Source organism: Amblyomma maculatum, chromosome 5 (genome assembly GCF_055883805.1).
Source record: "Amblyomma maculatum isolate TAMU_Amacu chromosome 5, ASM5588380v1, whole genome shotgun sequence".
Taxonomy (NCBI): Eukaryota; Metazoa; Arthropoda; class Arachnida; order Ixodida; family Ixodidae; genus Amblyomma; species Amblyomma maculatum.
The window spans coordinates 40,979,715-41,003,678 of NC_139348.1; the positions used below are offsets into that span (position 1 = coordinate 40,979,715).

The following is a 23,964-nucleotide window of genomic DNA, read 5'->3' on the forward strand; positions in this document are numbered from 1 at the left end:
GTTCTTTTAATTCTCCTGATGTAGCTATTGACCTTTTGCTCACTACACTGACAGTGCGTCCATATATGCAAGGCTCAGGAAACCTTTCCTGTTCAGTCTGTTTGCATAACAAGCATGTGTAAAAGTGTCTTTATTTCTTCCATAACACGTTAACCAGGATCGATTCAGATAAAATACTACACAGTTGACATGTCTCGGTAGTGACTCGTAAGGCACATTTCTTTGAGCAAGTGATAATGGGCACGAGCAATGGCAACAAGCAACACCGTGACGATGCGGTTGATGAGGCATTGAACCGGAAACACTTCAACAATCAGAAACTAACAGTTCCGGATACACTACGATGCAGTTCTTGCGCTCCTTAGCCTTTAAAAGCGCGTCGTTCGCCTTTTTATTAACATCATCGACAGCTTTCGCCACTAATATGTCATAGTTCCCGTCTCGTACTTCGCCGAACCGACATGTCGCTATACCAACGGACGCTTTACAGCCGCCGAATAAGCGAAATTTATCTGCCGACTGTTTATGAGTGAAATCGGGTTTTATGTTCGCCAAACGGTCCAAAATGACCTGCATAACGCCCTCCGCGTAATGCGCGTCACTATCGAACGTAAACATAAACTCGTCCCCTCCGAAGCGCCCAGCCGAAACTCTACTATTGCCTTCGATTGAGTTTTTAATGAGGCCTCCGACGCTGGCGACGACCCTGTCGGCATCGTGGTAGCCGAGTACGGAGTTTAACTGCTTGAAATTGTCCAAGTCCATATAGGCCACCGACGTGGCCGAGCGCCGAGTGCATGCCAAGAGCAGACGGCGTCGAGTCTCTGCTTGGTAGGCGCCCTTAGTCAGCAGTCGAGTAAGTACGTCGCTAACGGCGCCCACGGCCATGTGTTCGAGTTCCAGCTGACGGAGCCTGACTGCGAACTCCAGCAAGGCCGGTGTGAAATCGACCGGCAGTGGATGGGGCATCTTCACTGATGTGACCACTATAACCACAGCATGACCGCCGATCCTAAAGAAACGTACGGTACCTACGCCGCCCCTCTCTTCTTCTTTCACCTGCACTGATGGGGTGGGTTTCGGCTCATTCAGAATCGCGTCCGCTGTTGGGCTCTCGGCGAGAACACGACACATTTCGTCGATGTCGGATTCGTCGGGTTGCCAGCGCAAGGCGTCGCCTTCGCGCTCGGCTAAGCGCGGCTCCAATCGGTTGTTGAGAGTGAGGACACCGAAGTATAACAGCCACTGTCCGATGATGTTCTCCATGTAGCCAGCAAATATGTCCCAGCACTCTTTGTTAGTCCGTGCATGTCGAAGTCGACTCGCGCATTCATTCACCATGTCCGTGGTGTGTGTGCACTTGCCCCAACTCAGCCTAGCCTTCCGCTAAAACCCAACAGGCGATGAAAAGTGACGAAATGATAACAGCACGGATCATTTTAAACCTTCGGTAGCCTTGATAACCATGTTGATGCGTCTGTCTAGTTTAGAGCATGTAATGTAGTTCTTGCAGCGGAAGCAGGGCCTTTTTCACTGGACAGAATTATTCTTGCTTCCTCTGGTATTAATGTATCATTATGTAAAAATATATATTAGCGTGAGAATTGCGATGTGCAAACACTTCTGGTTTCGTTTCTTCGTGCGCGGAAGTTTCGATCGTTACGAGCAATATCGCGCCAATCCCACCGTGAGAGATCCATTCATCTTCGATTTCCATGTCTCGAAATGCCGAAGTCCGTGATGTAATCGGTTGCTGTAGCGATCTAGAAAGGCCCGACAGTAGCAGGAGTTTCTGTCATTAGACAAGCTGTGCGAAAAAGCTTCAATTGAAAAAAAAAATAATAATTGTGGTTTAACTCTGGTTAATCCTAGTTGAATTGCGATAGCAACGGCGGAAGCTTCTTTTGCCCACTTTCTGTGCGGCTTCCTCGTCTTTCTTTTTTTTTCTTTTTCTTTCCGTATGGCGTAGGCCACCTAGCGCGTGCAGGGACGTCGGAATATAAAGCCTCTCAAAATATTACCTTATGACTTACTGACTACATTATTTTATGGCGACTCAACTACAATATGCGTTCGTTTTAATACCGCCTCTACAATTAGCCACGAACGATGTTTTCAGAACGGAATGACGTCGTGCCCATTATTTTGCGTTTTATTCAATTCAGTTTACAAAATTAACTGTGTCGATGGAATCGTTACTCGGCTCATGCGCCTCGCCAGCACTTGGAATGTTGTGGTGTGTTTTTTTTTTTTTTGTTTTTTTTTCTTTGCTTCCTCCATGCAACATGGTGTCGGTGCGTGGCACAAGACGTTCACAAAAAAAGAATAATAAACGCCGCTTGGGCGACTCGCCTCCTAGACCAGGGCTTCATCTGGAAAAGCGCGCACGTATTTATTGATAAATATGCTTTACAGAGCTCATGTCAGACGCGAAATGTTGTTGCATACGTATATTCATGGTCCTGAAAGAATGCACCAGCTCTTAACAAACGACTGCTTTCGCCTTCTTCTTTGAGTCAGCTTAATTCTTTGAGAGCCACTTTTTACATATATTTTGTATGGGCCGCGCTACCGCTATGCATTTCTAACTCAGATTCTTGACGAGGGGTTTTAAAAGTAGATTGCCTCCACAATGACGCAGCATACTTTGTCACACACTTCTTCAAAGCGCTGGCCAAAGTTTAACGAGCGCGAAACGAGAAACGTGTTGCGGTAAGTTGTGTTTACATGTGTTCCTATGAGTCGCTCTCCCATTTCGCACCCCATACGTTTCGCGGTGATTTATAGATACTTCGCCTCGGTAAGGAGATTTCATACTTCAAAGATAATATGTCGCGCCTCGCCTAGCGGCTCGGCCGCGGGGAGGGCCACGCGCTCACCACACACACACACACACACACACACACACACACACACACACACACACACACACACACACACACACACACACACACACACACACACACACACACACACACACACACACACACACACACACACACACACACACGCACACACACACACACACACACACACACACACACACACACACACACACACACACACACACACACACACACACACAAATTTGCATGAATAACATACTTGCGGTCCACCAGCTTAAAGGCTTTGCATACTTGCGGTCCACCAGCTTTTTTTGGCAAGGCCGCAAAATGTTCTTGAAAAGAGTAATAACGCAGTTACAGCCACCGCAATCACCCGATTCTGTCGTGTTTCTCTCCTTCGGTTCCCTCGCAAAGGTTTTTCACTCTCCTGCAAGGTCGTCTAGTCTCCGCAAGACAAATTCCTCTTACTCCTCCGCGTTTGGCGGGAGTTGGGGTGTGGCACTCTGCGTGCGCGAAAAAAAAAAAATACGGGCGAGGGAGCGCGCGCCGCTGGATTCAGTCCGGCCGTGGCGAGGGAAAAGCGCGCAGCGAGCGGTAGACACCCGTCCTTTACCCTCAGACAACGATACGGACCAATGGACGTCGTCTTTGACTAAGACGTCATAGCTGCGGCTCGATGGGCCAGCGCAGGGAACGGGGAAGCTGGCTTCTCGAAGGAGAGCATGAGAGAGCTTTGATTTGTATTTTCGTTGCTTTGCGGCGCGCGTGTCACTGTAGCATTTTGCACAGACTATCGCCGGTACCTGATCGAAACACTGGGCTCCTTTGCATAAAAGGTCTTTCCCTGGACAGTGGCCCTTTAAAATGAAAACGCACTGCAGAATATATCGTGCCGTATTCTCTGATTTGGCGCATTTTTTGATGGTTTCACTGATATCTTCCTGGTTTTTCCCGGTGCATGAAATTTCCTAGACAATTTCCGGTTGCTAGACACCCTGTACACAGAGAGATAAGTCGCAACTGCAAACCTAAATAGACATAAAAAAAATGCACAAAAGTAAAATCGAAAATGGCGAAAAAGGTAAAGGCAACACTGAGGAGGGTCACAGCACGAGAACAACACCCATAGGGGCAAAGTGTGGTGCATGTTTTCTTATGGTCGTATAGTTTTCGCGGTGTAACCTGCTTCAGTATGTTTAAACCGACTCGCTCGGACTGAAAATGTTATTAAGGGCCACGATTTGCAGCCTAATTGCTGGTGTCCCAGCTGATATCTATGTGCTTTCCATGGCCACGATGGGTTGTCGTTGATGATTCTGGCACAAATAAGCGTAAATTTTACTTATATAGCGTAACAAAGACCTGACGTTGTAATACATAATTTCGTCGATTTAATGTAGCAACATGCAGACGCTCAGAGATGGAAGTGCAGGGTAGGAGGAAATCTCGCTCTAGTAGCAATGACATGTAAATGGCACAATGCCTTTCTGGATTGCGTCACCCTCCTAAGCTCACATTGGTTATCATCATCAGCATCTCCTTACTCCCACTGTTGGACAAACGGCTCCCCCACAGTACTGTTACTACATTTCAATTTGTGCTGTGTATGTTGAGTCATCATTATAACTGCAAATTCTCTAATATCAATCACCTGCCTGCATATCGCTGGTCATCTGCTAGACTTAAGCTAAGAGTCCACCTAGTTTCCCCTACTATGCATCGATTATCTTGAATTCGCATAACAGTCCAGCTTGTGCCCACATTTCCTTCTATTTGGGCAAGATAAAATTAACAGGCGTTTTTTCTCCCGATTCTGGTCGCTTCCTGTTTCTTCTTTCCTGTCTTTTTTTTTCTTCGCAAAGTTTGCTGCGTTACCTGAAAGCAGTTCAAACTTAATTTTTAAAATATACTTTTCCAGTCCCATAAATGAGTACCAGCAGCGTATATATCAATGAATAAGCATTGAGGACTCTAAACGCTACAGAAGTCATGTACTCATACCTTGAAGGCGACTGGTAGTCTCCAATCATCTCTTCATAGTACTGGCATAGTGAATTCGCCCTCATTCTCTTCGTGCAATATTTCATTCATATTCTCTCAATCTGCAGTCAATATCTACCTGAAACGAATGTTTGCCCTTCCCACTTCCAATGCATGGTGGCCTATTGTAACGTTTTGTCTCGTTCCGAGAACGCTGAACAATACTTTCGTTTTTTTTTTGCTATATTAGCTTTCAAACCAGCTATCTAACTTTACTTGGTTAGTCTCATCGAGCTTTTCAAGTCATCTTTTCTCCGTAGCAGCGCAATATTAGCTAGGATGTTATAACGTTGGAAAAGCGACTGATCATGTTGCAAGCGAATAATAAACGAAGATGACGAAGCGGGCAGTGGCGCGGGGCGGAGCGCTCGCGCCAGGCCCGCTGGCCATTAAAGCATATTTCATCGTAATGTCATCACGTCGTTCTGTTTTTGTTGTGTCGCCGTGTTCCATCCATGCCACCCCGTAACAATATTATAAAGGCTGTAGAATTTTCCTTCCATTGGTAGCATTCTTTCACTGATAAAGTTGATCTACTTTAACCATCATGACAAGGCAACAAAATGGGCATTTATTGCATGTCAAGCAAAATTAGGTAAATTGAGAAGAATAAAAAAATCTGTTCACTGCCTCCCGCTGTACGCTAAACATCCGAGTATATTTAGGCCCCTAAAATAGGTTTGAAAAAGTAGCATATTATCGGGCATGTTCAAGCGAATGACGTAGCTTCGTACAATGTTTCAGCAGAATTATTTAACGGCAGTAATAGCCTTTTACGCCTATTTATTTGACACCAAGAGCAATAGGGATGCAAAAAGCGTATTACCGCCACTGTCACACTAACTTACCCAACATCGTCGCATGACTCAGCGAAATAGCTTTGCTTCAATAATAGTTTCGCTACACTCAGTGGATGATTCTGGCAAACATCATGATAACATTGAAAATGTGGTGCATTACCGCATATCTAAAAACAAACCGTGTAGCTCTGCCACATGACTAAGAAAAAGGGTTTTACTGAAATATTTGACTTGGCGTGCTATAAAAGGTTATTCATTTGATACTGGTGCTGATAGGGTTGAAAAAAGTGCTTAATTAATCGAATGTCGCCCATGTCAAGTAGCAATGTCACATAAGTCAGCAAGAGAGAGAGAGAAAAAAACTTTATTTGTCAGCAATTGGTATTTGCCTTGGGCTGCATTCAGCTGCTCCAGGTGGCCGGCAGTCCAAGTCTGTCAGCGACCTCTCGCAAATTTCTTTATTCTAGTACTAATCATTCTACGCTCAAAGCACCGACTCATTTGATAACCGCGATTGTACGCTTCAAAATTAGGGAAACTATCGCGGATGTCACACCAAATCACGCTAAATGGCCACGTAACTTAGGAAAGTTATTTTACTGAAACTTTCGCCTTGTTACGCTCAAAAAGCTGAATCATTTGAAACACAAGATTATAGGGTCAAAAGCTAAAAATAGCACGTATCACACCAAATCACATTACACTGTTATGTGACTCATCAAAATCGCTTCACAATAATATTCATCTTATTACGCTCAGAAAGCCCAATCATTTAATATCCATGATTATAGGGTTGATGAAAAAGCAAATTATTGCACATGTCAAGAGAAATCATGTTACACTGTCATGTGACTCAGCAAAATCGCTTTACAACAATATTCATCTTATTACGCTCAGAAAGCCCAATCATTTGATACCCATGATTATAGGGTTGATGAAAAAGCTAATTATTGCTCATGTCAAGGGAAATCATGTTACACTGTCATGTGACTAAGCAAAATCGCTTTACAACAATATTCATCTTATTACGCTCAGAAAGCACAAGCATTTGATACCCATGATTATAGGGTTGATGAAAAAGCAAATTATTGCTCATGTCAAAGGAAATCATGTTACACTGTCATGTGACTAAGCAAAATCGCTTTAAAACAATATTCATTTTATTACGCTCAGAAAGCCCAATCATTTGATACCCATGATTATAGGGTTGATAAATAAGCAAATTATTGCTCATGTCAAGGGAAATCATGTTACACTGTCATGTGACTCAGCAAAATCGCTTTACAACAATGTTCATCTTATTACGCTCAGAAAACCCAATCATTTCATACCCATGACTATAGGGTTGAAGAGAAAGCAAATTATCGCGCATGTCAAGAGAAGTCATGTTACACTGTCATGTGATTCAGAAATATCGTTTTACTGCAATATTCGACTTATTAAGCTCAAAAAGCCCTTTCGTTTGATACCCGTGGTATGATGCGGTTGAAAAAGTGGCGCATTATCGCGCATGTCACACCAAATCACGTTTCACTGTTGCATGACTCGAAAAAATCGCTTTAGAACTTTTTTCATCTTATTATGCTCAGAAAGCCCTATCATATTTGGTACCCATAACTCTGGGGTTGAAGAAAAAAATTCAATGCTCTTGGCTTTTCAGGAACTGGTGGACTGCGATCAGATTAAAATTAGTGGCGGCTGGATTAAATGTTTTGGCGCTTGGATTATTTTCTGTGGCGTCTAGATTAAATTCTATGGCGCTAAGATTAAATAGTCTGGCGTTTGGATTAAATTGAGCGGGAAATACTAGTTCGCCAAGTCGAGAAATCGATGGCGTTTTCGTCAATATGCTCCACAAAGAAGAAAGTGCCTTAACAATGAGCTTTGTAAGCTCGTTTGAACGCAAATTTCAGGGGCGCTGAAACTCACGTACTACTCAGCTGCCATGGCTTATTCGCATAAAGGTAGTACGATGCGAGCATGGATGGGAAAGCTCCATGGGCGCGGTTGATTGCTTCCCTTGTTCTCCCGGAGCCTCAAAGGCCATTGAGCAACTAGGGTTTGTTTTGTGTAAAGGCGGTAATGCCCAAATTAGTAAATGTGCAAATATAGTAGTTGACAAAACGGGCGAACACACCACAGCTATGAAACACGCAGCGAACAGCACAACAGCAATAACGGTACAGTACAGTGTTACGTGTGACGTGTAACAACGGTTTTCGCGGTATGAACAAGGCCCATCGCATGGTCACGAAACGTTCCAATCACCATGGAGGAAGAAAAAAACTAGGAGGGAGCGCGCGTAGCCTCCGCAGGCCAACCTCCTCTGACGCCGCTGCCTTCTCTCTCTCGGTGCTCCTTCGCGCAGGGAATCATGGGAATTTAGCCAACATAGTTGCCAGACTCAAAGCCAGCTGGGCGCGCGGTAGTTTTTAGTGACTCGGGACATTTCTGCGAGAAGCCTACCGCAGTGGTCTGCTGAAAGTTTCGCGTCTTGTTCTAACACCTCAGTTGCTCAGTTTTCCAATGGCGCATTGTGCTCGGTGTTTGTAAGCACACTGGAGAGAGAAATGCAGGTAACGTTTTCATCTACGGGTTCGCCATGCAGGCAGCGCATTCGAACTACAATAGTGTTGAATGCCTGGGAAACTGGCTTGAGGTCTGCATTTCCTATAACATGCGATACATAAGAAATGGTAATCATAGGTGTCCGGTATTGTGGTGCCGACGTGAACAGAGGCGTTTTCTTGCTATTAGTGAAAGTATAAATCTAGATACCGGCTCTGAAATAACTCCAAGGCGAGTGGCCGCGACGTTGTCGCTGAAACGGTGGTTCATAAATAAAACTGAAATCTCACCATGTTATTACGCACATATGAAGTTTTTTTACACTTTTTTTTTGCGCACGCATCGTGTAAACGGAACCCTAAAGAATAGACAAAGAGAACCTCTAGCTAAAAAGGCGATTCCTCACGATGCGTGTTTAACGAGCGCTTCGTCGCGCCGCTGAAAACACCGCGTCTCTCGGGCAGACAGAGCAGCTTGGAAATAGGCGTGTTGATGAAATGCGAGGAGGCCCTGCGCAGGGGCCGGCCTAAAGAGAGACTCTCGAGAGGGGCGACGCGCGCGGGCCAAAGTCCGGTCTGGCCGAGAAACGCGCGATTTTCAGCGGCGCTCCGTCGCGCAGCTGAAAACCCCGCGTTTCTCGGGCAGACCGCACTTTGGCCCGCGTGCTTCGCCCCTCTCGGAAGTCGGTGGCTTTAGGCTGGCCCCTGCGCAGGGCTTCCTCGCATTTATTCGAAGCGCCTATTTCCAAGCTGCTCTGGGTTAATGTGCTTCAGGCAAGCTCCATTGCTTGAGAAGTAACTTGCTGTCCTTTTCCGAACACATCCACTGATACCGCTCAGTAGAAATAATGAAGCTTTCGTTTTCGCCAGCGCGACATGGACAAACTAACACCAGCTTGCTGCTTGTGTTAAGCAGTATCAATCAGCGAATGACACAAACAACCAATGGACAGATTTACAGGAACAATATTTATCCAGAGAAAGCATGTAATCACAAATGAGCGGGTGCATTATAGTAACAGAACTGAAAAACAGCATAAAGTATTCACAAAGTGTGGAAAGACCAGGGATAGCATAAAAATTTGCATATACACCATCAGGTTATCATGGTTACAGATTGTTGACACAATAGTCATCTCATATGCAAGGTGCAGCAATACAATCACTGGCCAAGACCTTCGTGTGTAAATGCTTATGTAGACAGTCGGGCCATCACGCATCACAAAATGAGCTTCATTCAGACATATATCTTTGAACAAGCACTTGGAACATAGGCACAAGAAAATTTTGCTGTAGCTCAAAATACATTTCTCGTTATGGCAGTTGACATGTTGTGACTGAATAATTCTTACCTCTGTGTACAACATTTTTGGACTAGCCCCATTCATGGCATACAACTGACGAACCTTACTGATCAAATAAATACTAGCAAGCCGCATTCCTCTGCCTTTTTTGCATCTATTTTCTAGACTATTAAGCCATTTTCACTCAAACACGCATAAACAGGCTGCAGTATTGCTTAAATGAAACTTCCAGAGTCATGGCTTCCTTAAAAAGACTGTCCTCAATGTGTACTTGCAATTTTGGAAGCTCTACATGCCCTGGCATGTCTTGGTGAGCACACCCCTCCTACATTAAACAGTGACAAAGGTTCTTACCAGTGGCCACAGCACTTGATGGTCCTGATGACATGATAGGCATTTTTGTGTTTCTCGAGGGCATTGTGTGTGCACTAGGCTATGACTTTGCTGGCTGCAAAGTATGCTTCCCTTTAGGTATGCTCCTTTGTATGCTTCAACATTAACTTGGCTTTATTCTTTAAGGGGTGGCAAACCAATATCTTTTGGTTAACCTTCCCATCTTTCCTTCCTGCCTTGTCTCTCTTTGAAGCCCTACATGCCTTATAATAAGCCATTACTTATACCATACTTCGACATACCAGCCTTTACTTAATGCTGCCTTTGCCACTGACATGGGCCTCACCCCTCTTCATACAGATACCTTGTGTCATTTTTTCCATGTTACCTTTTGTGTTCAGTGAGAACAGTCACTTTAGGCAATGCTTTCTTTTTTTCTGGTAAGAAGTAATTAAATCATAAAAGACAATAGCATCCACAGACAAAAGTCATCATCAAAGCATAAAAACCGCCGCTAGACCACAAAAGAAGCACAAGCTGTACAGTCAATAACAGCATGCTCTTGTTTTGTTCCATTTCCATTCTCCCTTGCACAATTTTTTCTCCAATTTCTGATCCAATTATATTTATTAGCCTTGGGTTTATCAATATATTTAATGCTGGAGACCCAAAGGAATTATTTTTGTCTTGTATGCACTTCCTGCTTGGGCTCAGGCCTGCAGTACCGAGTAAATAAAAATAATAAAATATCTGCAAGTCCTAAGGAACCCTCTGTCCAATCTAAAGCAGTGGTTGTAATTGTGCTAGTTCGAGCATGCTAGGGGAAAACATGTGCACTGTTTCGGTCTACAAAGACAGGGATAAAAGACGATGCAAATCTTTAAGCGCTTGCATGACCCAAATGCAGAAACGAGCGCAGAATTACACAGCCCGTCAAATGATGCCCCAGTGAAATGAGTGCCTCTATAGTGAAAGAGCATGTTGCAATCGTTTACGGCATAATTCAGTCCCAAAATAAAATGGGTAAAAAAAAGATGAGGCTTGAAACAACAAGGAAGTAGCACTTAAAGCAAATGGAAGAAAATTTGCCTTTCTTGTAAGAGGTCAGAGTGTTATACCCGACACAACAACTTGCTACTGGCCCCTGAACTGAGTTATTTCGTATGTTTTTGACGAACCTTTTCCTCGTGAAGCTTCTGTGTTATTGGCTTTGCAAGGTGATGCATTCTTACATCCAGATATTTGTCTACTACTGCTCTCATCAAATGAGAAGAGTGGCTCTCCAGGGCAGAATTGTCGAGCATATGCTCATCTAGACCTTTGAACAGACCTCTGCCAATGAAGGTGGTCATGGTGGCCAAGGCAACTTCTGCTGCAAGTCTTTGCGATGGTAGTGAGCAGTGCACTAGTGCCCTACGCAGCTGTTTCTCTACTTCTCTGCAAATTATCAGTACATCACTTGAAGGATAATTTAGTCCACCGAATGATTTCCTTTGGATTAGAGAGTGTGCAGTGTACACAGGGCCTGACGCAGTCAATGCAGATGTGCACTCTGAGCACTTGATGCGGGCCTGCAAATGGCGAACAACAAAACCAGCGATTTATGCAATGATTGAATCGCCAAGTTCTGAAATTTTGTCTGGATCAGCGCAGTAAGCGTGATCTTCAGAAAGAATCTCTGTTCTTGGAGATGTTTCACTGTCAGCAAGACTTCTTCTGGAGGTACTCAGCTTAATCACATCCATCGATGAAGGCTTTGCTGTCGAACTCGCATACAAAATTTGTATGTGTTCTAATGGAAGACAATTCCCGGCAGCAACATCCTTCACCTCGTTTTGAACTATTAAACGTTTGTATGCTGCAGCAAACTGTCTTGCAGTGGGGTTATCATTGCATCGACCAAATGAGCGAATGGCAGCAAAGAATAATTCCAGGTGGTCTTGGCTTAGTTTTACTGTAGGGAGGTATGCCAATAGCTGATTGTCACGTATTAAGTGGTTATACAAAGAGATAACACTTTCGATGCAAATAATAAAGCCAATAAATCCAGTTTTTCTGTTCGTTTCGATCATCAGCTTTCCACCTACAGATTCCCTCAATGATGAAAAGTAGGACTTTAGTTTCTGCAGGTATGCAATGACACTAGCCGAGTTCTCAACTGTCAGTGGCTTTTTCCACCCATGCTGCTTTAAATTTCGGGAGTTAAGGATATCAAATGTATCATTCACATACCTCAAAAATGTTTCTGTTGCAGAAGAATGACGCAGCCTTGAAACATTCTGAGATCTGCATTGTGCTAAAGCATCGGCTACAGACTTGCTGAGCACCTGTGCTGCAAGGGACACTTTCATGGGTTGGCTTTTCCAGTTAACATGTGATTGCCTCAACTTATTAGCCAAATGGAGCCCTTCAGCATAGTGAATTTCATGGAGGTCCTCAATATGTTTCCAATTAATTACTCCTCCATCTTCATCAACAATAATTTTTTTATCACAGAGTGTATTCCGCAGTAGTTTCAGCATGTGGCATGCATCGAGCATAGCAAAGACAGGTTTTCTGGTTACTGGATGTGGGAAGGATGCATCCAGTTTAGCTAGTTCAAGCTTGCAGCCTAGACTGCGCAACATAGATAGGTTTGCTGCAGCGCCATCACAGGTCACATTCACAACATGTGCTCCTTTTTCGTGAGCGAGAGAGAGAGCCTGTAGAACTAGGCTGCTTCTTTGCCCCCCTGCAAGTCCATCAACTAAAAAATAGCCAATTGGAAGTTTTCATCGTCCAATAATTGCTACCAGCATTAGGACAAATGCGTTTTTGGCAATTGGGAAACAGTCATCATTTACTTTTGTTCCCATATCTACATATCCATGAAATTGTTTGCCGTCCCACTCTACATGCCTTCGAATCGCCATTTCGTCGATGACCAAATTACAAAGTGTCGGATAGCCTTCATTTGAATTTTGGCAGGCTTTCATCTCTAGTGCAACCAGGGCTTCTTTTGTGAATCCAGCAGCACCATCAATGCTTTGATACCACTTCGACAATGTTTTTGGGTGTGGCAAACAGGTATCAAATACAGCTCGTACGTAGTTATATGCCTTTGGGGAATAAAAATGTAAAGTGAGAGCAAAGGCCCTAAGTTCAGGTGAATAAACGGATGGCATTGCTGCCCCTGTCTTACGTGCCATTTGACGCATCAGAAGGTCCTTGTTAGAACCAGCGAGGCTTTCCAGTGTGGAAATGTTCTGGTCAAGAAGGATACGATTTTTTTTAAGTCCTTGATGACATCTTTGAGGTGAGCAACTTTGCGTACAAGCCGGCGTCGAGACTGCTGCAAAGTTTTTATCCGCTTTTTGCTTGCAGTTTGGAGATTTGAATATCGTTTCACCTCACTCCGCAGAAAAGCTTTTTCAGGTGTGTCTTCTACAACCTGTAGCTGAAATGAAGTTTACACTAAACATTATCTTATAGCAAATTCTAAAAAACACATAAATAGCTAAATACAACAGATCATTTCACTTCCAAATTTTTTCATTTTTGCAGATTTAGCAAATTTTTAACAAAATTTGCAAAAGCAAAAGTTCATATCTACACGTTGAGTTCAAGTTTTGGCTTGCGCATAATGTAATTTTACTTACTAAGTCAAGTCAAGCAATCCTATGGCAGTGCTCTACAAATACAGATATACTGCTCTAAATTATTAATGCTAGAATATTATTACAAAGTTGTACTGTACAATTTCCTATTTTGGTTTTGACAAGAGCTTCAACAATAAAAACATGCACACACGCACACATAATACTCGGGTATGAAAGGTACTGCAAAAGATATGTCTCGTTAATTGATAGATGGTTTTTATTTACATGCCTTCAGAATTCACCGAGACAAAAGAAAGCATCTATTAATTAAGACTTTAATATGCTTCCAAGATAATGTTGCCTTTTTTTCTTTTTTTCTTCAAGCAGGGGTGTGCAGCCTATATGAAGGAGCAAGCCCAGTGGCTCTAACTAATGACATATGCAATGCTTACAAAAGCCCTCCTTCTTTGTGGACTATCACTAAACACATAAAAATGAGTATTTCCAATAACACGCCTTCCTGAAGTTTTCTAACCAGTTCGCATCGTGAAGTTGATGGTCTTTCTAAAGTGTGGCTTTCTTGCAAGTGCGGTGATTAAGAGGCCTCCATGTTTGCATCAGGCTGACTTGAACTGCCTGGCTATAAAAAGCATAACCACAGTGCATGCAAATAGAGTAATTGGTCTTGTTGCAGTAATCAACTTGAAGTCCTTATTACAACTAGTGCAAGAGCAGAATAAATTACATAAGCAGATCAATTAAAAATATCAATCATAAAAAAATCACATTTTTTTTTTCAATAAATTGAGTTGAATATCATTTTTTGGTGCTCATAAAACTTGAACCTAGCTTTGTTTCTTCGTGCTTACTATCACTTTTGGCACGTCCCAAAATACTGATGGCTACACATATATGGGTACAGCAAAATACACAGCGTGTTTTTCTTTCCGAATAAAAAAAAAATGACCCTCATAGAGATAGATTTTGGGGCTAGTAGCTTTTAATAAGGGCCATAATTCCATTTGTCAGCCTGGATATATTTAATTGCTGGAGTAAACCATCCATTCACTGATTATTGCGTATTTATGTTTTTCAAAATACCATTTTGCAACATTGGGGCAAGAATAAAATTTACAGTTAAACATACTTTAAAGGCCATCTTTGTGAACTTCTCCTTAGAAAATGCAGCCTCAAGTAAGCTATGGTATGATAACAATTTTCAACACTTGCTGTTTTGCAGGCTTTCCAAAGTACATCTCCAGACTCACCTAGCAACAGTATATTCTCTGTTGATGCGCCCCTCTTAACTATGCAGGCAGACAAAGTGAGAAATTACACAATATGCATAGTAGTAATACTGGTAAGGCTATGTCAAGGCAATATTATAACCATTCTTAAGCTCTGGGCTTGGAGCCTGTCACTTGGGCTGGATCTGAGAATATGTTTTGGTCCTAAGTACAAATTGGTCTTAAATATGTGCTGGTTTAGCAAACTTGCCAGGATAGTTTTGCAAGCAAACATACCAACATTTCTTGACTAGCTGTTTGTTCAGCAGTGGTGTCTGTGACTAATGGAAATGAAGCAAGCAAAACTTCTACTTCCGGGGAGGCCAGCTGCATCAGGTAAAAAAGTAACTAATTTCACAAATTTGCCATCTTCTGACAGTAAGAAATGTGCATGCACTTCTGGGAAAATTGGTAACAAGCACTGCTCTTTCTTTGCTCATTAAATATTCACAGAGATTGTTTGACTTGCCAAGACATCTTGTGATGCTGACAAGTCAGTCAAAGTGTCCACAGTAATAAGGATTGGCTCATCTGAAATGTCCATGGGCTCTGACGCCTCCTGAGAAGCTACCTGTAAAGAGACAAACGACACACCATGTCCAGTACAGCTGCATATTTTCATTGTTCTTTTCTTTTTATAAGAAAAATTTGAAATGTTCCACCTACAGGCTCATCTTTGGACGTTAGCACCGCTTCGTGGGGGGTAGGTTCTGCTCTGCTGGTGCTCAGCAGCACAGCACTTTCCCTCACTGAAGAACTCTGGAAAAAAATAAGCCAGGATGCTTCCATAAATTAAGATACTGATTTTTTAAGGGATAACTGTAATTAAGGAGCAAGAAAGCCATACTTTGCTTCCTGCTTCGACCATACCATATGGTAGAAGCAGGAAATGGTTGAATGTAGCTCGTCTTCCGAAGATTAACCATTATCATCCGTAGACTAGCTGTCATGCAATTCTGCGAACCCGGAAATTTATACTCATATGAATATAGCTCGTCTTCCGAAGATTAACCATTATCATCCGTAGACTAGCTGTCATGCAATGCCGTGAACCCGGAAATTTATGCTCGATTCCTGAGCGTCAATCAATAACCAACCAACCGAAGAAAGCACAATATGGGACATTTCTTTTTTACTTCTAAGTGATGCCGAACCCAATTACTGTCCCCAATTTTTTTCTCCTTTTTTGTTTTACGGTCTGTACAAATTTGTTAAATAATATATTCGGCAATAAAAAATTATCACCCGTTAATTGGCGATAAAGTACAACAGTTTCTGGAAAAGAACTTGTATTGCTTATATGCAGCATTTTGTCGCATAGTGCCGCAATCAAAAAGGCGCATATTGTTAACTTGGCTAAATAGTTTCATTCTCGGGCAGCTCAGTGTGTTATTTTCACATATATTCCAAACTCCGCAAAAAAAAAGAGAGAGAAAAAAAAACAAACGAACGCAGCATAGTAACGGATCGAAGTGCTCGCGGGCGCTATCTCGCACAGTTAACAAACCAGGCACGGGCAGCTAAAACTGCGCGCTTTTTTTTTGTTACCTCGTAAACCATCGTCATAATAGTTCAACACGTCTCTCGCGGCGTCGGGGCGCTACTTCTCTATTTTTCAGAAATAAAATCGGACATAAGGAATACGAATGGGATAAATAGCTGGGTCTACAAACCTCGGTATGTGAAAGTGACGGTACAGCTCTTGGTTTCAGCCGACGTGAACCACCCATAAAATCATCAGATTTGAAGTGCACGGAGCAGATACTGCTATATTTCGATGGCATCCAAGTTTTATCGCGTTTTAACGCTTTTATCCAAAGAGTTTTCACTTCAGGGTCTTTTGGAAACCTGTTGCAAAAAGGGCGAAAAAGAAAGCAGCATTCGCCAGCCATATCATCATTTATTTTCCAGAAGAAAATAAAACAATTTCATTCTCAAACAATACATGCACATGCCCTGATCGTCAAAAGTTTTGTTTCTCGTGGAGCGCATAGCAACATGTACTCACCGATGGAACGAGAGTCCAGGGCGGTATTCTTCCGTGCAGTTCCTGCACCCCGGCACGCAGCATTTCATGGCGAAGTATAGCAGACTGAACCACGCTTTGCGAAATACACGGGCGGAATGCGGCCGTGGCCCTCGCGCATCGGCCCATCCAAAGGTCCAAATTCCAAAGTTCCATCGTCTGCTCGGCGCTCCCTCTCCGCATCTCGGGTTTCGAGCGCGGGCAGGGAAGCGCAGGCATCGCGTAGCGGAGCATGCGAAACCGGAACCGAAACTGGACAAGCGCTAGCGCCTACCGCTTGCTGTGTCACGTGACGGCTAATTTCCCATGATGCTTTCCATTATATTTTTTATGACTAGGCTTCACTTTTCCTCAGCGGCGCTCTCTCCTAGTTTTTTTCTTTCTCCATGCCAATCACAGCAGGTCGTGGATTCAATACCCCCCAGTAGATGCCTACTGCTACGCGGGCAGCCGCCATCTTGGGACGCGTTCGGCCGTGTTGCTATGGTGTTGCTATGGAATAAGCTAGAGTCACGTGAAAAGCGGAGGCCCCGCCCCTAGACCGATTTGGTGTGAATGTAGCATCACCCGGCCGCTGGGCTGCGTTCAGGGCCAAGCCAAGCTAAACATGGCCACGCACACAGCCACATATGTCAACAATCGGTCAACATAGTCACAAATCTTCTTGAATTATGCGTTTTCTGTAAGCTTAATTTATTTACATCTCTTAAGATTAGCTCTTATTGCTTCCCCGCTGCCAATGCACGAACGCATTGGAAGCAAGTGCACTGAAATCGCCTCGCCAAATGCGAGAAAAGGGACGATCCTGTGCCGGCGCGTTGCCGCCGCCCGCCGCCTTGTCCAGCGCGTTGTGGACGGCGCGCGGCTGTAAGCCGGGCTTTCTGTGGGACGTGAGCGAACCGACAGATCGTGCCGTCGCTGACTGCCTGAAACTCTGCAACACGAGCGGGGACGTCAGGGCGCTGCGACTTGGACGCGACGTCGTGCTTTGCAATATTCCTGAGGCCCTGCGGAGGCTGGCAGACGGACACCTGCCGCCCAAATTCGTCGATGTCTCAGCGAAGTTGCGTTCTCCTCGCGTCCTGGTGATGCTACCGCCTGGGGTCGCCGACATGCTGTCGTCGTTGAGGCGACGGCTGGTTGAAGCCGCGTCTTCACCGACGTTCCGCGACTCAGTGTTCGCGGACATCGTTCCTGCTGACGGGGGATGGAACCTGTGCACCGCGTTCGGCGTTCTCCTGGGCTACCCGGTCGTGTACTGGTTCAACGGTGGCGCCGACGCCGGCAACTGCCTCGCCATGGAGGAGCTGAATGTCGTGAGGGTGCGTGGTGCGGGGCGAACGCCTACAGAGTGGGACGACGTCTACTCGTTCAGCTTCCCGCTCACCCTCGGCGTCGAGTTAAAGCCGCACGTGGATGCCTGGTGGGAGCAGCTCAGGGCCCGGACCCGGAGCTTTGAACTGACGCGGGTAGACGAAGTGAAGTGCTATCCCGTAGTGGCGCTCTGACAGCATTTTCTTGTTTGATGTATGCAGACGATATTGTGCTGCTAGCTGAGAGTCTGGAAGAATTGCAAACTTTAGTTAAAGTATTAGTTAAAGTATTGCGGAGACGAAGGGGACGCTCTCGGCCTCAGTTCTAGCGCATTTAAGTCTGGTCTGGGTGTTAGTTAAAGTATTGCGGAGACGAAGGGGACGCTCTAGGCCTCAGTTCTAGCGCATTTAAGTCTGGTCTGATGATTTTGAACGGTTCAACTGATCAGGGTCTTAAAATACAAGGCCATGAAATACCAAGAGTAGCAGAATATAAATATCTCGGGGTATGGGTAAACGAAGGATTGGCGTACATTGGAAAGCATGAGCAATCACTTAAGGCCAAAGGGCTAAGAAATGTTGGGATAATGAAGCATAGGGCATTGTGTGGATACAATAGGTATGAGGTTTTGAGGGGTATTTGGAAAGGAATTATGGTGCCTGGACTTACTTTCGGGAATGCGGTTTTGTGCCTAAAATCAGAGGTGCAGTCGACATTAGAAATAAATCGGAGAGCCGTCGGACGATCAGCACTAGGTGCCCACGGCAAAACCACAAATGAGGCGGTACAGGGAGATATGGGCTGGGCATCTTTCGAAGTACGGGAAGCTCAGAGTAAAATATTATATGAGGAATGCTTGAGGAAATTGGACAGTAGCAGATGGGCAGCTAAAGTATTTAAATACCTATACCTAAAAAGCGTTGGCTCACAATGGAGGAAAAGAACTAGGAAACTAACCAGTAAGTATGCTGGTCACAAGGACGAAGGAATAAAGAGAAGGAATAAGGAATAAAGGAAAACACAGAAGGTAAAAATTGGATAAATTCGATGGAAAAGAAACAGAGTGTGGAATTATACCGAAAGTGGAAAAGGCAGATCAGGAAGGAAGCTTTCTTTGATAACTCAAGAGGCAGTGCCCTACTTTTTGGAGCTAGATCAGGGTGTCTTTAGAACACGCAGTTACAAAAAGAAATTTAACAATGAAGATGACGCATGTGCTGTATGTGGTAACTCCAGTGGAACAATTGACCATATTATACTCGAATGTAATGGTATCCACCCGGAAGTCGATGCAGGCGCAGTCACTGTTCCTGAAGCTCTGGAGTTTAGAGATACCAGTGGCCGGGTGAATAAACCGGCGGTGGAAGCTAGCAAAAAAACGACTGGAAGATTGGGGGCTTAAAAGCAGAAAAGTAACATAATGTTAGTAATGTAGAAACAAAAATTTATTAAATAGAACAATGGTATAGTTAACCAATCTAAAGCAATAATTAGAATAAAGGAAAAAAAATGAGCATAATAGCTACTGCTACCACCCCGTTTCAAAGGGGACGCCCCTATATTCCATCCATTCCATCCTTATGCATCCCATTAGTCAAAGAAAGAAAAAATTAGAGGTGTGGAGTGCAGAGTCCAAACCAATTTTGTTATACCTGTTCTGTTCTCAACCATTTCTAGTTGTTACTGATGGTTTTAAACCACTTTTTCTATTGCGGGGATAATATTACTATCATTTTTATTGATATGGATGAGCACTGTTGAGGAGTGGCAGCTGCCTTGCAAATGGCAAGCAAGCTCAGCAGTGGATATGCACTACAAAGCTGCACAGCTTCTGTCACACTTGTGTATTTAACATACATTTGGCACACTCTGGAACCAAGAATGTGAAACCTGACCATGGCCGATTGATTTCGGGCACATTTCAGTTGCTAGTGTAGTTGTGTAGACCTATGAGCCACACAAGATTAAGTGTTGTGCTTCACTCAGCAGCTGCTCCCCAATCTCACTTCCTGTACTCTGAAGTTGACTGTTCACAATGTCTTAAATAGCTTGTCAGTGTCTGCACAAATAGGAATATGAAAATCAACCCGATGAAGGGACCAAATGTCATAAAAATTCGACATTTGAAGTTGATGCTGAGATAAATTGTGGGAGAAAGGAAAGTACTTGATTTGAAGTGAGAACGGTCATGTTTGGCGTAAGAAACTGTAGATGCTATTTTCAGTAAGGGCACTCAGCCCTGGGTACCAGGGTTCAATACCAACCGCAGCGGTCGTGCTTTGATGGAGGCAAAATGCATTAGGCACCTGCACTCTCTGCAGTGTCAGTAAACGTGGCTGGTCTCAATTAATCCAGAGCCCTCAACTATGGCACCGCCCATAGCCTATGCATTACTTCGGGTCGTTGAAGGGACCAAATGCTAGATTTTAGGCGTAGTTTTCTTGGCGTAGCGGAACGCTTGCCGTACAAGGTGGTTGATTCCACAGCAGTTATGAAATTTTTGCGCAAAGTTTTCGATCAGTCCATGCACCTGTTATTATGTAGTCAAATGTCTGATATGCAAAAAACTAATATAAATTTCAATTGCCAGACAGTAATTAGACATTCTTAGGGTAGACCAGCACCCATTTTAAGTTTCACGCTCACACTGTTACGGCACAGGGATGTGCGCCTTCTTGACAAAAGATTTAGGGGACCGTGGCTGCCGCTTCATCATAGAAATTCAATATTCAATACACTGTGGCGCCATCTGGTGACAAATGCTAAAAGCATAATGTAGGCAATGGGAAGGTAGTGTTATTCTTAATTGAAGGGAGCACTGGAGAGAGTGCAAAATATAGTAAATGTGACAAGCACCTCTAAATAAAAAAAAAAAAAGAAACGCTATGCATGTAAGAAAATCAGCTATATTTCGCTGAGATGTGGTCATGTGGTGGACTACACCAATAATGGCAGCATTTATTTAGTATTATTTATTTATACAATACTGCAGGCCTTCGTGCGGCCCAGGCAGGAGGGGCATACAAAATACTGCATAATTACCTTAGCAGACGGAATAAAAAAGGATAAATAATTGATGCACAAGATGCGACTTCAGTTTGTTTTATTCAATTTTCAATGCTACATTTTTATAAATCGTCGTTTCTTTGGTATTGGAGTAATCAGTCCAAAGTATCTTAATGTGAGTTTAGTTGAGTTGCTGTTCCCTCCCCTGCTGAAGGCATTGCAATCTGAGCTTCCTTTCTTAAAGTGCAAAGCTCCCTAAATATGACCAAAACTGAGAAACCAGTGTTTTTTGAGAGCTTGACGTGGCCTTGAAGCTTTAATGAGAGCTCTGGCTTACGGAGTGTTCTGTGGTATGGTCGGAAAAAATTCAAGAAAAAGAGTGGTTTTTTGCTCCTTAAAGGATCTCCCTGCCGCCAATGGCGTCGACCAGGTCTCACGAAGTTATAGATAATCCCCCTAGACCTGCTAGCATGACAACGCAGGGTGTAGCAGATGAAAGGGGGGATCGCTACGGCAGAAACTGGTTAATCACAGCATAAAAATGTGGCTGGCGCCGTTGGCTCAGTAGCCTCTTTTTATGATATTCTGCCACATTTTCTATGATTTGTGTTCAGCTGTAGTAATTGTGGTAGCCAAGTGAACTGACTAATGCAGGCAATCTGTGACCAAAGGTAACAGCTGCTGGTGTATTGAGAAATAATGGGAGTAACTTTGGCCATTGCTTTTGGAAAGAATGCAGGTCTGGAGGTGAGAGAGCATTATATGTGCCTAGAAATCTGGTCATTGTTAATTTACAGCCGTTTCCCTTGTTTGGTTCCTGTTGCTGTTTGAAGTGCCTGTGCATCAGTTCATGTGGAGTTAGTAAGGCAGATTACTTTAATGTTACAAGGTTGCAGCACCTGCAGATGTATCTTCCTTGTCTGTGCTGTGCTTCATCACTGCCTATTAGAGGGAACCAACAGTTGGTTTCCTGCTTATCTGTGTTAATGAATGGTTGCAAACAAGGCACTGATTGGCAGACCTGTTAGTAGCATTTATGCTTGTGACAGCAGATGATGCTGGCTCATCTGCATTGTGCCGGTTGGCAGTGCCAGACTGCTGCCAGCTTCTGTTATATTGTAGTGGAAGCTCATGGGAGTTCATTGTGGAGCTGTCTTCCAGTGAATGCTTTCAGTTTGCTTTTGCTCGATTATTACTACCTTGGCTTATGTAGTGTTTCTGTCTTCCATCTTCACATGGCTCCTGAGGCTGCTATCCTCGAGTGCGGAGGGAATGTTCCTGCTGATAGTGTACTTGTAAAGCATATTGATGCAAACTACTATAGAGAAACATTTCTTTGATTAAGGGTAGCCACCTTACTGTGATTTAATATTCAAGGAAGAAGCTTAATGCATAAGGAAAATAAAACCGCAGCAGACACAGGACGGAGGCTGGAGACAACACAGGGTCCAGCCTCCGTCCTGTGTCTGCTGCGGTTTTATTTTCCTTATGTCTCACCAACTGGCCTACACATCTACCCTGCTAAGCTTAATGCACCATGTTCCATAAGGGCCAGAAACCCTGTTGGAGACATCAGAGTTAGAAAAAGCAACTCTATCATGTGGCTGGTGCAGATATTTTTTGGCTGCTTTCCTGTATAATGTCTGTGGTGATGTATCGCACTGCATCTTCCATAATTGGGTGTACACCTGGAAAGGAAAGGTTGCTATATTATTATGCTTGTGATAACAAGACCTTACAGCGGTGAAATTCTAAAATATGCTTTTGTGTAGCCTCTTGCATTTTGGGAAGTCATACGTTTCTAATTTAGTGCGAGTTTGAACAAAGCATACCTTAGCCTTTTTTGATATGCTGAAAATGGAGATTCTAAATATAGGAAGGACCACAAGAAATGCAGGTTTCTTTCCATTGCTGGCTGGTTTCGAAGGTAAAGTACAGTACATCAGCATTTGTTTTTTTTCGTGTGGGTCCCAGAGGCTGGGCTTCGCTGCCGCTCACATCACAATGGTGATCAGGGGGCCCTTTTTGTCATGGATGTCACAATTTGAATCTGGTAGGGGGAAAAGTTTGAAAACAAATTTTCTCAGGAATGGATGCATCTTTTGCTGCTAGAGGGGCATAAACTTAGCCAGAAAAAGCCGCAAGTCCCATTGTTACCAAGAGCAAAAGTCTAATGCTGTCATCGTGTGCTTCGAGGCTAAGCAGGTTGGATCTAGAATTTCAAATGAAATGGTGCCCAACAAGCCGATCACATTAGAGCAAGGTTCAAGCCAGTTACTTAATCATCTGTCATATCTCAAGCTTTCGGATTTTGTTTATCTTGGCTGGCCGCAACAGACAAGCCTCCGCTGGTGTTGCTGCAGTCCATTTCTAGTAGCAATGAATGATGTGCGGTACTTGCACAGGTCATGCATGCTTTCAGTTGGCATAGCGCACATTTCGTCAGCGCACGATTATGGATGTTCTCACATACGGGGAACTAATACAATACTTCAAATTAGGAAAAAAAACAATACGCAGAACCACAAAAAGACCTCAGCAGAGAGGAGGCAGTAGCCTGGAGGAACATATAGGCTAGGACATTCCCAAACCTAGCAAAGTGCCTCAACATCTGGCACATCTGGCACAAAAAATTCAAAAATAACACATGCACTGCATGCGGTGAAGTCTCGGACATCCTGCACATGTCATGATATGGAACTGCAAAGAGCAATTAGAGAAATATAAAGCTCGAGCACTCAGCCAAACGGAGTGGGAGGCAGAGCTGGCCAGCCAGCACGGGTCTCTCTGAGCAGCGCAGCCTGCTTACCAGGGCCCGGCAGGCAGCCCAAGCCAATGGCATCCTGGACTGAGGAAATCACCCA

At 43.9% G+C, this 23,964-nt stretch overlaps 1 protein-coding gene across 1 annotated transcript; it reads left to right on the forward strand.

Annotated features, from left to right (window-relative positions):
• The first annotated feature begins 17,349 nt into the window (after window positions 1-17,349).
• LOC146188131 (UPF0739 protein C1orf74 homolog) lies at window positions 17,350-20,976 on the forward strand. The gene has a single exon (XM_084603659.1). It carries the CDS (start codon window positions 17,566-17,568, stop codon window positions 18,286-18,288), a length of 723 nt encoding a protein of 240 aa, XP_084459785.1. The 5' UTR covers window positions 17,350-17,565; the 3' UTR covers window positions 18,289-20,976.
• Window positions 20,977-23,964: the final 2,988 nt, after the last annotated feature.